Below are 14,242 nucleotides of genomic sequence, written 5' to 3'. Positions count from 1 at the left end.
TAGAGCTCGAAAAAGGGGCCAGAAATTATATGGGAAAAATTACTTTATGATTGTGAGGTTTTCTATTGTGGGACATTCGAAGGCCAGCTTTGTTTGGTGAAACATTCCCTTTATTGTTGTTTAACTCTACTTCATCTTTTAATTCACAGCTGCTGTGGTATGTGTCACTCTCGTGAATCGTCTCAAGGGTGATCAGATTACAAGTCCACACGAAGTCTTGGTCGAGTACCAGCAAAGACCACAGAAACTAATAAGCCATTTTATCAAGAAGCAGCTTGGAAAGGTTTGAGACATGGTGGCTCAGCACTGGCATGAAGAGGACCACTATTTATTTTAGCAGCGGTGCACTGATATGCAATATTCTGTTAAAACAAGCATACGCAGTAGAGGGCAGATCATAGATAAATACAATTTCATATTGTTAATTTCCAGGGCACAATTTCATATTTCCCATTGTGTTACATTATATTTATTTGGAAGCAGTTAAGCATTTCATAGTGGCCTTCTGCTACTCAGTGGCAGCTGCTACCAAACAGGGGTGATGGGGCGGGGAGGGTGGGGGAATGGAAACAAACAAAAAAAAGCACTTATCTGGGTACGGCCTGCCGGCCTCCACCTCTCCTCAATCCTTTTCAACGTCTTCCTGTCTTGAGCCCCCGCAGCATGGAAAAACACATGCTCCCAGACTCCACTAGCCAATGACAATGCAGCTATCACCAGCATGACAGCAGCGTAGTTATTAGTCTGAGAGCCCTAGTTCAGTGCTCAGACAGGAAATGGGAGGCTGTTCTTGTTCTCCACTCATACTGGACTATACAGCTGGGTGGAGAACATGCTAAGTGTGCATGACCGTTTGGCCGGCCTGAGTGCTACCACTTCTTCCCTTGGCTAGCCCAGCCCTGCTTTTGCCCGCATGAAACTGAGCCACTGCAGTACAGAAAAATAAAAGTATAATAATGTTGCATTATTCTCATTTTATTTTTCCTTTTTAAACTGTTCGGAGAACGAAGGGGCAATGCTCCACTGCCTTAGTGGAGGAACCGCCTTTGCTGCTACTCCGGCAAAGTTTGTCGCCCAAGAAGCCTCTCACATTGGATAGCATACATCTGGTAATATGTTAATATGTTTGATTGATACTGTTCTCACAATTAGTGTGAGGCTACATCTGTTGTCTGCACACTTCGGGGCATATTAGCAAGAACCTCTAAAGACACTACAGGTCACAAGCGAGGAAGATATTGTGTACAAACGCAAGAAAGATATCCTTTAGAACACAGCATGAGGAATTTCAAAGTTGTGGTACCCTTTTACAAATATTTTTTCAGTACAAGCAAGACTTTATAAGGGTTAAGCACAATGTCCAATAGATTTATTGGGTTTGATCAATGCTTTGGGCAAAAACACTTATATTGTGCAACAGGTTTAGTGTATGGGATCTTAATAAAAAAACAATATTATCTTTGTTTATATGAGAAGTCTCCAAAGCATGTCCCCCCAACTTCTAGAGGCACACCTTCAAGTTTAACCTTGAAAAACAAGAATATCTCAATTTTGAGCTAAACTGTTCACTTTACAAGTCAACAAAACTTACTTTTTCTGTTAAAGTGACTCTGACACCTCAGAGATTATTATGATCGAACAATCAAGGAGAAGTAGAGCTGCTTTATGCTTCTCACATCTAGGGGCATATTAGCAAGAACCTCTTTAAAATTATCGCCGTGCCGGTAAACGGCTAAAATGGGCTTGCTAATATGCGTTATAGAATTCCAATAGAAGCCAAGGTTAGATGTCCTGCACCTCTAACCTGGGCTTCTACTGGAATTCTGTAACACATATTAGCAAGCCCATCATCGCCGTTATAGCGGCAGTTTCCTGCCGTTAAAACAGAGATCATTTTAACGAGGTTCTTTCTAATGTGCCCCTAGATGTGAGAAGCATACAGCAGCTGTACGTCTCCTTGATTGTTTGATCATAATAATCCCTGAGGTGTCAGAGTCAATTTAGCAGAAAAAGTACGTTTTTTTTACTTGTAAAGTAAACAGGTTAGCTCAAAATTTAGATATTCTTGTATTTCAAGGTTAAACTTGAAGGCGTGCCTCTAGAAGTTGGGGGGACATGCTTTGGAGACTTCTCATATAAACACAGATTATATTGTTTTTTTATTAAGATCCCATATACTAAACCTGTTGCACAATATGAGTGATCTTGTGGCAATAGAGTGCCGCAAAGCATTGATCAAACCCAATAAATCTATTGGACATTGTGCTTAACCCTTATAAAGTCTTGCTTGTACTGAAAAAAGATTTGTAAAAGGGCACCACAACTTTGAAATTCTACATGCTGTGTTCTAAAGGATATCTTTCTTGCGTTTTTACACATTATCTTCCTCGCTTGTGACCTGTAGTGTCTTTAGATTTTCAATTCAAATTGTATTAGTCAGCAAGGCTAGAATGTTGGAATGGATTTTTTCTGTACTCTTCTTTAAGGGAGCTTTTCACCTGCTCTCCTTGCTTCAGAACTGCTATTGGGGCATAAATGGCACTCAGTCATTCTATACGTTTATTATGTCTTATTTATGACATTTAGGTGTTTAGCAAAGGCCAGAACGCACAAATTAGTTACAAACAATGGGCCTGATTCACAATGGTAAGCTTACACTTTTGTGTAAGTTTATTATTTTTATGATATTCACAAACTACAAGTTTAAATTTACTAATAGTAATTTTATGACTGCAGAGACTCTGCACTTGTGGTGGAAGATATGCACATAAAATTATAGGAGCATATTATCAACAGGCAGCGATAATCATCGTAAGTGCGCTTAGAGCGATTTTAAATATCGCCGGCTATCGCTAGATTACATTGCAGAGTTAGCGCTTTATCATCAACGCTTAACTCCAAAGCGATAACAAATCCAGCGATAGCAGCGTAATGCCTGAATATCGCTGGAAATCCAGTGATAAAAAAGCAGCGATAGGGAAATCATTGATAATAAGCCAATGGTGGACTTATCCTGACAATCCACCTCCCATTGACAAGATGGCTAAGTCAGGTTTCAATCAGGCGTCCAATTACCACCAATAATCGCAGTTAGTGCTACTTTTATTATCGCTATGCAGGTCCAGGACCGGATTGATAATAGAGGGAAGTTGTGTTAGCAACAGTTTTAACTGATTCACTGAGATAAGCCTACTTTGCATATCATTAGCGATAAATATCGCTGACATGCAAAGCGGCAGGATAAATGGCAGCTAGCGCAAGGATACTAGCACTTACGCATGTTAGCTAGTCCTTGGTGATAATGCGATAGAAAAATAGCAGCTTTCCTGGCGATATGTGCCGGTAAAGCGGCAAAATTTTCCTGATAAAATGCCCGTAGTCTTGTCCTATTTTTTTATATGCAGAGTTTCCCGTCTGGACGGTGGAGTCTCCGCAGACGTAAAATTAGTAAACTCAAATATAAGTGTAAGTTTTCCTTTGTGAATTAGGCCCTGTGTCTTTTGAGATTGTTATCTATCTATCTATCTATCTATCTATCTATCTATCTATCTATCTATCTATCTATCTATCTATCTATCTATCTATCTATCTATCTATCTGTCTGTCTGTCTGTAAAAAGCTTGCAATGATTTATAACCAAAGAAAACATTCTGATTATATCATAATTTCATATAATCTTCAACTGAAAGTACTAGACTTGTTCTGAAAAAGCACTTTATGATTGTCTTTATAGTCATATAAATACCAGATTGTTTACTCTCATCCTTAAGAGTCTCATTACAAGCACGCCATAAACACTGCCCCTTGCAGTCACCCATATCAGCAGTACTGGTAAATTTGGGGCACGGGCTACTAAGAATTAAAAATGGGTGCATAATTGTCTCTTCAGAAAGGAAGAATCACTGGGCGAATGGATAATTCCACAGTGTTCCAGCAGATTTCATAATTTCAATATGCCAGTAACTTCTGCTACTAGCCCCAGTGGAATTAAAAGGGACCTTGTAGTGAGGTTCTTAGGGTATTACATATGGGATTTTACATTTGTAAACCAATGCTGGTATGTGTGTCCGGTAGATTCAACATTTCTGCCGGCTGGTTGGTGTACTGATGACCGTCCCGTGCCGCCATCAATTGTTGTGCCTGCTTCAAACCCTGAGCCAAACAACTATGCCATATGAGCACTTTTATGTTACGTTATATTATGTCATGGTATTGTAGGCTAGACATCTTCTCTGCACCGCTATGCACTTCTGAGCTGTTTGGACATATGACCAAACTTTACTATAAATCAGATGTATTGACCTACTAATACCTGAGTTAGCATTGAAAGAAAACCGATCATTAGTTATTTCATTGAATTTCCTTAATGGAAAGTTATGTATCCTTCATAGGAATGAGTCAAATTGGAACAATACAATTTACAAAAGGAAGACAAAAAGGGGAAATAAGACACGATTGAGAATGATCTGCACTATACTGCTTTGCTATGTTCATAGAGCACAAAAGTGTACTTTATTTTATTGTACTTTAATTTCTTAATGTAGCTCTTATTCTGATTTAGACACTGAAGCAATTTTAATTAAAGGTGCTTTATTTCTCTGTACTGTAAAAAATGAAATATATAAAAAATATAAAAACAGAGTATTTTACCTATAAGATGTATATTGCAAAGTGAATCTAAAGTATTCTTTTCAAGGATGTTCAGAAAAGTCCAAGTGTGTATGTTGTTCACCTAATTCCATCTTAATGAGTTAGTGTTGGTTAAATGTTAAATGTGTTTATAGTTTGTAATATAATGGTCTTAGGGACTGGGATAGAAGAGGCACACCAACTGGAGAATTGGATAATAGTTAAACAAATTACTCTAGAAACAAATTCTAGTACTATGAGGAGAGTAATAGAGGTGAGTGTTGTCTTCAACATGAAACTCACTGGACTCCTCTTTAAGATATATTTGGGCGTTCTACATTCTGCTGAAAGTCAAAAAGGTCTCTTGATGAGAAAATGTCTAGTACATGGTACCAATGGTATAAAAAGTATCAAGTAATCTACTGCATTATGTTAATTGAGCAACATAATATTGTTTAGGTCACAAAACCGAATACTGGTTTAGAAACCAATAATCCATTATTGGTGCCTGCCATATGTAATCATGAAAATGATAACAGATGAAAACATGGGTCTAAAATTGTGCTCCACACTGTCTTTCATCCATGCCAGATTGTCAGAATATCCACAAGATAAATGCACATACAATAGATCAACATGGAGATAATTTACATAGTGGTTACCCTGAAAATAGGGCATTGCTCAGTTTTTTGTGGACCAAGTTTGGCAACCACTGGATTAAGAGTTGTTCGTTTGACTGAAATTCACTATAGATTATTGTGTTAGTATGTTTAATTAAAGAGAAGACACCTTGAGTGTGTCATGCCACCCCTCTCCTCTTGCAACAAATGGTAATAAATATGCATATATGGTTTATGACATGCTGTTGTTTCAAGAGTACTAATTCCATACATGGGCATTTCAGCAAACCAGAGCACCATCCCTTTGCAAAGGCACATAGTGAATCAAACTTCTGCAACATGAAGCTTGGTTGCTACTTGTAGCTTTCCAGATACCTGGACATAGTTCTCCTATGAACCTATTAAATTAGCTTTTGGTGATTTAATTAATGTACGTATCCCAAAATTGAAAATCATATTCTAGATACAAATTTGAGTAGTTTAAGAAAACAGAAGTTGATGATCGAAGAAAAATTGATTTCTTAAATATGTTTCAGGCTGATATTTGAGTGAAATATTATTACCTTGGAGCCAGTGGCATTTCAGCAAAGGCTGTCATGTATTACCCATACAGAGACATTCCAAATTGAAAAATCCTTTTTACATGACTGCTGGCAACGCTGCTTGAGCCATGGAGGTGGTCAGTGCTGGTAATCATGCATGTGGGGGACACTAAAATAATCGTCTCTGACGTGGTCACCATTAGAACACTTATAACAATAGTATCTTAGGATGCTTTTCAATAATCATGAGTAGCACGTATTACAGAAAAGTTTGAAGAGCCCTGGTCTGAGGAGTGAAAATCAAGAAGTAGATTCACCAATATCTCAACACAATATGGTAAGAACTTGGGATTTTTGACCTTTGAGCTGCAGTAGTATGTCCAAATCTGCATTTCTTAGTGCAGTTGTTGCAGATAACATCACTTATTGAACCTCATTTAGTTTAATTGGCATGGCATAAATATATTCATGCAAGCGAAGGAAAATGTGGCCCAATAAAACACATTGTTTGGAGAAAGTTTACTAATAAACTCAGGCTCAGCCATTTATTACTAGAGTGCAATGGTCAAATCCCATGTTTTTATGACAGTATATTACTCTCAGACTATGGTCTACAAAATGACAGTGTGCTTTGGGTTTGCTTATATTCCTACTTATGCAACTAATACATGTGAAAGAACATTACGGCATAAAGCATGCATGCAGATGTGCAGTGGTGTCTTGGGAACCCAATGTCAGTGGTGAGCTACCAAAAGCTGGTTGGTATCATTTACTACCTCTTAGTTAGAGAGTCATTGTAAGAAGCTGAAATCTGACAAGAGACCTTTGGATAAAAGAGTGTTATACGTAAAATCTAAATTAACATAACATAACACAATACAACACATTGTCATCAAGGGAAATGAAATAGAAGCTGAAGAACTACAGATGTTGACGGACATGTGCATTGCACATCACAGTCTATTTGTCTAGCAGAGCATACTAGTCCTTTAGGTTAACTTCAAATGTGTGTTAACTGAAAGTTTGGCAGCATTCCCACAAATGTAGTTTTGGAGCTGCACGAGTAATGAAAAAAATTATATCTTTGAGACAGAACTCAACTCAAAGCGCTGTTGCTAATTTAGCTTCAAGTACTGTTGAAAAGTGTGCCAAAAAAGAGTAAGTGTCTGATTCTGAATTTGGCGGTCAGTGGACTACCAAACCCGGGGTGGCCCAGCGGTGATCCAACTGCCGTATTCTGACTCGTGGGGTCATACCACAATGGAACCACTGCAACCGCCGGGGATCTGCTATCCCTTGGCGTTGGTGCCGCGTCGGAGGATTGCAATATGCTGGTTGTGCAGTTGCGACACCACCAAGCATATTACGACTCTCCTCACTGCTACCCATTTCATGGTGGTGAGCCTATCATGAAAAGGGTGGCAGTGAGGAAACTAAGGGGCCCCTACAGGGCCCCCTATTACCTCAGGGCCTGGGAGTACATGCAGGGGGGCACATGGTGAGCCCCCCTGTGTGCATGCACCTCGGTTTCTGCAGGGCATGACCTGCACAGTCCATGCCATGCAGGAACTTGCTTTGGCGCTCCCTCTGTTTTGCAGTTCTAAGGCTCACATATGAGCATTTGAATGGACCACGAAAACCCTGCCCACCAGACCACGAGGAAACTCGTAATCTGGCCAGCGGGCAGCGGTCGACTTTAGCGGTGAGGGAGCAGGGTGCTGGTGAGGCGGCCCACACCACCAAAGTCATATTAAGGCCCAACGCTTTCTATAAAACCTTGTTGCTGACCATGAAGGAGACACCACTTTTTTTAGATGCACCCTTGCAGTTTTTAATGTTTTTGGATGGCTCAAAGGGTTGTCATTTTGATGTTGAGGAGAAAGTCTGCCAACTCCACTCTGTCTATATTTTTATTAATCTCAGGGATTACATATTTTCTGTACTTGCTGTCCTAATTCTAGCTCAAACGTGCTACATTTGATGTACTGTTATCTCATGTTTTTCCTAGCAATGTTTATGTTTGACACCTCTGATTTGTAGACAGATGTTATGCTTACCTTTATACATGTGTGGTGTGTGCTGATGCACATGAATATTGATTGACTGTCAATTCTGTATTGTGATAGTTTCTCTTCTTAAATAAAATAGAAAAAGCAAACACTTTTAACTCGTTTTCATTGTGTGTGAATCAGATCATATTAACTCGTTCAAATAAGGGGCACATTTATCAAAGAGTTCCTTCACCCTTAAATCATGCAACGGGAGGAAGAGTGAAGCAACTCTTCAGTTAAATTTATCAAGCCACGGAAGACCACCTTGAGTGGCCCTAAGTGGCTTGATAAATTTGGAGTAACGCAATGCAGCGCAAATTGCTGCGTTGCATTACTCTGCGGATGGGAGGGGTTACCATGGGCGGGGGCATGTGTGTTCCCACACATCCACTTATGGATTTTGGTACATTCTCAGATTTACCATTACTGGTAGTCATGGGAATCCATCAAAATGCCAGGCTTTTTCAAGTGAGGCATAATGAGGAGAAATATCTTTATTGTGCCTTGTTTTTCCTCTTTCTATGTGTGCTGCAATGTCTCAATGGATTGTTTTTGTGCAGGAAGGTATCCCTTCCCGAACAAAAACAATCCGTCTTACAATGCAGGCACCCTAGCACTGTGGTGAAAGGGTGCCAGCATTGGCGCTAGGCAGCACACTGTGCACCAGCGCAAGGAAAGGACAGGAATATAATGCGCCTTAATGCCCATTGGGCTGAGTTCTGCGCGTTATAAATTTATTTTCATTTCATTTCATTTCATTTTATGCTAAATACGACACATTCCTGCCCTTTCCCTATCACACTGCCCTCAAGGTGGCTTGCTGTGCTGCATGATTTCTTGAAAAATATGCCCCTAATTCTGTTTATTTTGTTGCCTTAATATTGCATTGGATTTTACTGACAAGTACTTATTTGCACATATACGTCATTATGAGCCTTTATTGATAATGTTCAATGATGATTTGGGACCTACGTCAAGTGCTGTGTTAGATAAAATACTTCAGCAATTGGTGGACATCAAAGAAGTCCTTCTCGAGGGTGTGGATATATCTTAGCGAAGTGCATCATCGGTGCATTTTACATTGTCCCTTCCAGATAACCACTGCAAGGAAGCTTTCCAGGTAGTGCATGCCAATGTCCTGTCCTCCATGCTTTCTGTGGACCCCCCATCTTTGATGCTTTACCAGGCAAATTCTGCTGCCCCCTTTCTCAGGTACAAATGCCCTGATTACGATGACAGGGGACGGCCACCGACAGCCCATCGGTGGCGATCCCACTCCCATCACAACCATGTTTTTCCATCCACCATATTACAATGGCAGGGAGATGGTTGGCGGGCAGAAAGACCGACCGCCATGCATCCAACGGGCTGCTTGAGTCGGCCGGTAAGTCAGAGGCAGTTGTATTCCCTACAATGGTGGCAGTGTGCCAGGTAAGGCGTTATAGATTACAATGTCTCTTTCCTCCCACTGTTTCATGTCGGTTAACCCGCAATGAAAAGGAAAGCGGAAAGAGATTAACCCGTAGTGGAGGACCACTTCCTCCCTGGTCCTCAGCTATGGGAACCCCCCTTCATATCCCTGAACCATGTGGCAACATAGTGCAAGGATGTGTCCCCTTTTTGTATTGCAGCTTGTGCTGCAGCCAGCAGCACCTGCCGCAATACAAAACATAGGCATTGCGACCGCCATGGTGGCGGTCGCATCCTAATGTCAATGGAGGGACCAACAACATCCCCAAAGTGTTGGAAAGAAGTACTTGCTTGTGTTTAATATAGTTCTCATAAGTTGCAATAGAGTTCTATAGGCAATTAGGTAATATACTATATAAAAGTAAACAAAAATATGCTTCTCGGGGTATTACAAAAAAAAGTGAATCATCTCAATAAAAAGTAAAATAAGAAAATAGAGTCCCAGCTCCTGTCCTTGCACCTGAATATATTTAATAAATCTGCGTTTTGGTACGTACATTTCTTCATCCTCTACAAATAAAGATGTCAAAGGTAGTCCTGTTTCTAACTATACCACGGATCACTGGTGGTCTCAGAAAAAAACATGAGCTTTATTTGTCACACAGTCCTGCATGCTTTTTGTAATGGACTATGGAAGGTGAGGATTCCTATAGATCCACTGCTCTTTCTATAGCTGGCTTGACTTGAGTGGTAGTACATCACAAAAGCAAATGCAATTGATTTTCAAAGTAGCTGTGTGCGCCTACTTTTGAAGCATCGTGGTGGACGTGGAGTAAGGTGTCCTGACAGAGATGTAACAGAAAAACTGTAATTGACCTCAGGGGAGGACGAATCACTAAGCGGTGTTTGTGTGTGTGTGTGTGTATATGTTTAACCCACACTGTGGGACTAGTCATGGTAGAGTTGGTAACACTAGCTAAGTGTTATAAACATCATCGCTGTTAGGTGTGTCTGTGCAGGTGCCCACATGATTTTGAGGACACCTACCGCCATATTCATGAAAATCGGCATTTGCGATTCTGTAATAGCGAAAAAAAGCGATCGCAAATTCCGTTAGCGATGACCGATAATCGCAGAAAAATCGCTATTTTCGGCTACCCGCGCCGGGATTGCGAACTCGCAAATAGCGATATCGCTATTTGCGAGATCGCAAACTCGCGAGATCGGGAAAACGGGAAGTCGCATTTCGAGCCCAGTGATGACATCACAACCAGGAAGCTGCCGGTTCCCACCCCCATTCTCCACAGTGAGGCTGACTGAGAGGGAGCAAGTTGGAGAGCTGCAGCAATTCAGGAGAGAACTACAGAACCACAACTCTGCTACAATGTCTGAGGAACCTGCACATGGCACCAGCAGCTTGTCTGGGCGCAAAAGGAAATTAAAATTTTCGGAGCAGGAGCTAGAACACCTGATAGAGGGGGTGGTGGAAAACCATGAGAGACTGTTTGGAAAAGATTCCAGGAGGGTCCCTGAACAAGAGAAGCGCAGGATATGGCAGGGGATTGCCTCGACTGTGAACTCCGTGGGAGTGGCGGACAGGTCCCTCGAGGAGTTAAAGAAACGCTGGTACGACCTCCGAGGCCGTGCCAAGGAGAAGGTGGCGGCGCGCCTTGGGGAGTCCTCGGGCACTGGAGGAGGAGGACCAACTGTCCCACCCAATACTGCCATGGAGGACCAGGTGGAGGACACCCTGGAGAAGGAGGCCTGTGTAGGATTTACACGACTAGACTCATCCCGCACCACCCAAGACACCCAAGGTAAGTGGCATGCGACTGCGACCCTGCCCCCTATGGATGTCCATGACCAAATAGGCTCCCCTAATGTCCCATAGGCATGCCATAGTTGCACATCAAGGAATGTCCTGAAGCATTGTGGGAGATGTAGTCTGGCCACAATGTTGTAGTACCACAATGCAGCCAGACAGGTCCCAAAGCACACAAAGCCACAGCCATTCAGGGAATGTCACCCAGCATGCATGTAGCAACTGCACGTCTGCCAGATACATGCAACTAATGATCCACCACTTACCCCCAAAGGTGGTGAAAGCAGCGATAGCGAAAGGCTGCAAATCGATGAGGAGGTCCAGGAGGAGGAGGTGCCACCACCAACCCAGGCACCAGACCCTGCCGCTGCATCAACACCAGCAGCAAGATCCACCTGCAGTGTCCCCCCTGCGACTGGTGCAGCACCCACAGCCGCTGCCAGGCCAGCCACCATTGTGCCTCCTGCTACCGCTGCACCACATAGAGCCGCAGCCAGGGCAGCTACCATTGTGCCCCCTGCATCTTGTACACCAGCAACTCCAGCAGTCACACCCCCTGCATCTGGTGCACCAGCAACACCTGCGGTCACACCCCCAGCAGCTGTCGCCACAACATCCGGGGCTGCGCCAGTTGCCACACAGCGGCCAGCCACAGACTCAGGCCAGCAGGGCAGGCGTGGCAGGTCACGCCAGCACTCCACTCCAGCAAGCAGGCGGGCCAATGAACAGGGAATGGCGCGGCTCAGCGTTGAAAGACGCATGCTGCGGATACACCAGCGCCAGGCACAACAGCAAGGAGCTATTCAGCTGCAGCTCCATATGATAGGGCGCAATGTGGCCACAGTTGCAGGCCACATGGACGGCATGAGGGCAGCCATGGCAGGTGTGGGGGAGCGATTAGACAACATGACTGCAGCCATGGCAGGTGTGGGTGAGGGTGAGCCCGTATGGCTGCAGCCATGGAGGCCAACACCGCTGCCATTTCGACACAGCGCAGTGCAGCACGCCGCCGCCACCGCCAACTTATGAGCCGGCTGGCCTCATACAGCAGGGCAAGTTATGTAGCAGCAAATGCTACTTCTCTGTTGGCGCGGCGCTCCCTGACCCAGCAGCACCAACTAGTACAGTGCATAAGGACATGACTAGGGTGCTGGAGCACCTCACCACGGCCGTCATTGCACTACACCCTCCAGCAATGCCATCCACTGTGGGGGGTGATGATGCTAGTGAGGGGGCATCCAGCGTCAGCTCCCACTCTGCCTCACAGATCCCACCACACAGCCGCAGCACCAGGCCCACGCCAGGTCCTGAAGCCCCGGAGGAGGAAGCCCCTCAGAGGCGCTTGGGCGCAACGCGCAGTAGGCGCACCTGAGAACTTCAGACTATCATTGGCACAGGCTGACGTTAAGCCTGCCATGTTGTAATACACAGCAGTATGCTGTAATACTGTTTGTTGGAGTTATTTGTACTGGAACCTTATTTATTTTTTGTGAATTGAACAAATACATTTATTTTGCTACACACATTAGCGTTGTGTCATCATTACATTTTGCATGCATTGTTGATTTGTGGGGTGATGGAAGAGGTTGTACTAGAAACTGTTCACTGTGATGTGGTTGCGACGTCTGTGCCCTTCTGCTGGGTTCTCCCCATGTGCATGGCGCGCATGTGCAGGTGGCCGGTTGTCCCCCTCAGATTCACTGCCAGAGATGTCAACAGGTATCCGGCGCTAGGTTGCAATGTTATGTAGTATTGCGCAGACAGCCACAATGCGGCAGCACATTTCAGGACTGTAATACATGGCCCCACCTGTCTTGTGCAGTATGCGGAACCTGCTCTTGAGCAGGCCAAATGTCCTTTCTATGCAATTCCTTGTCCGTATGTGTGCAATATTGTAGCGCCGTTGCTGGGGTGTAGCAGGGTTGAGGTATGGGGTCAGGAGGTATTCACGGAGGGCGTAGCCACTGTCACCTGAATGAGAGGAGCAGATGGTGATTGCCTGTGCTGCGCTGTTACATCTTAGCAATGTGACATTTTCCAACTAAGTGCACTTACCAAGTAGGTGTCCTTCCCCAAACTCTCCCCTGACCAGTCGTGTGTGGAGGCCGCTGTGCCGGAAAATGAAGGAGTCATGGGTACTCCCTGGGTACTGTGCGACAATGTCAGTGATGTATGTCTTAGCATTGCAGACCATCTGGATGTTGAGGGAGTGGTAGGACTTTCTATTGCGGAACATATACTCCATGGCAGCTGGTGGGCAGATGGCGACGTGGGTACAGTCTATGCATCCGAGCACATGTGGAAAATGGGCTACATTGTAGAATTGTAGCTTGGTCATGTCCACTTCCTGTTGGCTGGCGGGGAATTTGATGTGACGTGTAGCTGGGTGAGCATGGCGTCAACAAAAGTGTGGAGGCAGCGTGACATGGTGGGCTGGGATATCCCCCCAGCAGCCGCTACTATCTCCTGGAAACTCCCGGAGGCCAGGAGGTGCAGGCTACACAATACCTGCACATGTGTAGGCACCGCATTGGTACGGCTTGTTGGGTGCTGCATCAGGGGGTCAAGGTCCTGTATTAGCTGCATTATCATTTCCCCATTCAGCCTGTATTCAGCATATATCTGCTCTCTGGTTTGGCCCAGCAAGGTGACCCGCTGGCGGAATATCCTGTCCTGGATCCTGCGTCTCCTCCGTGCTAATCGCTCTAGCCTTCGACGCCTCACCACCATGTACATTCCTGGCATTGTGGGACTCCTAATGCTGCTGATGATGATGGTCCTTATGTGTGATTGGTCAGGCCAGAACCTGTTGGTGATAGGACAACGGTTTTTTGAAAGTTTTTTTGCATGGCTTTTATGGTTACCACCTGCTTTGAGTTGTCCTTATTTTGCGCGGTGCAAATAGCGATTTTTGGGTTTTTCGCTATTAGCGATTTTTCTTGAATACCGATTGCGATTATATAGCGGATTCGCTATTATTTTCGCAGAATCCGTGGTTTATCGCATTTTCCGATTCGCTAATGCTCACCTGCCGGGATTCTGCGAATATATTAGCGAATTCGCAATTCTGTGTTTGCGAATTCGCTATTTTGATGTTGAATGCCGATTACGGAAATTGCGCCCGCATTTGCATTTTCGCAGCGATTGCGGGCGCAATTTTACTTCATG

At 44.0% G+C, this 14,242-nt stretch overlaps 1 protein-coding gene across 3 annotated transcripts in view; it reads left to right on the top strand.

Annotated features, from left to right (window-relative positions):
- UPP1 (uridine phosphorylase 1) overlaps window positions 1-1,078 on the top strand; it is a 117,325-nt gene extending 116,247 nt beyond the window's left edge. For 2 of the 3 annotated variants that reach the window (XM_086964895.1, XM_086964894.1), the window contains exon 8: window positions 150-960. In XM_086964895.1, the coding sequence (XP_086821021.1) occupies window positions 150-289 (140 nt within the window). In that variant the 3' untranslated portion in view covers window positions 290-960. Of the gene's footprint in view, window positions 1-149 lie in introns of all 3 variants that reach the window. The other variant, XM_086964893.1, reaches the window with a different exon arrangement.
- Window positions 1,079-14,242: the final 13,164 nt, after the last annotated feature.

The sequence above is a fragment of the Lissotriton vulgaris genome, chromosome 4_1 (genome assembly GCF_964263255.1).
Source record: "Lissotriton vulgaris chromosome 4_1, aLisVul1.2, whole genome shotgun sequence".
NCBI classification, from domain to species: Eukaryota; Metazoa; Chordata; class Amphibia; order Caudata; family Salamandridae; genus Lissotriton; species Lissotriton vulgaris.
Note: the sequence above shows the minus strand (reverse complement) of the source record. Positions and strands in the feature narration are given on the sequence as shown.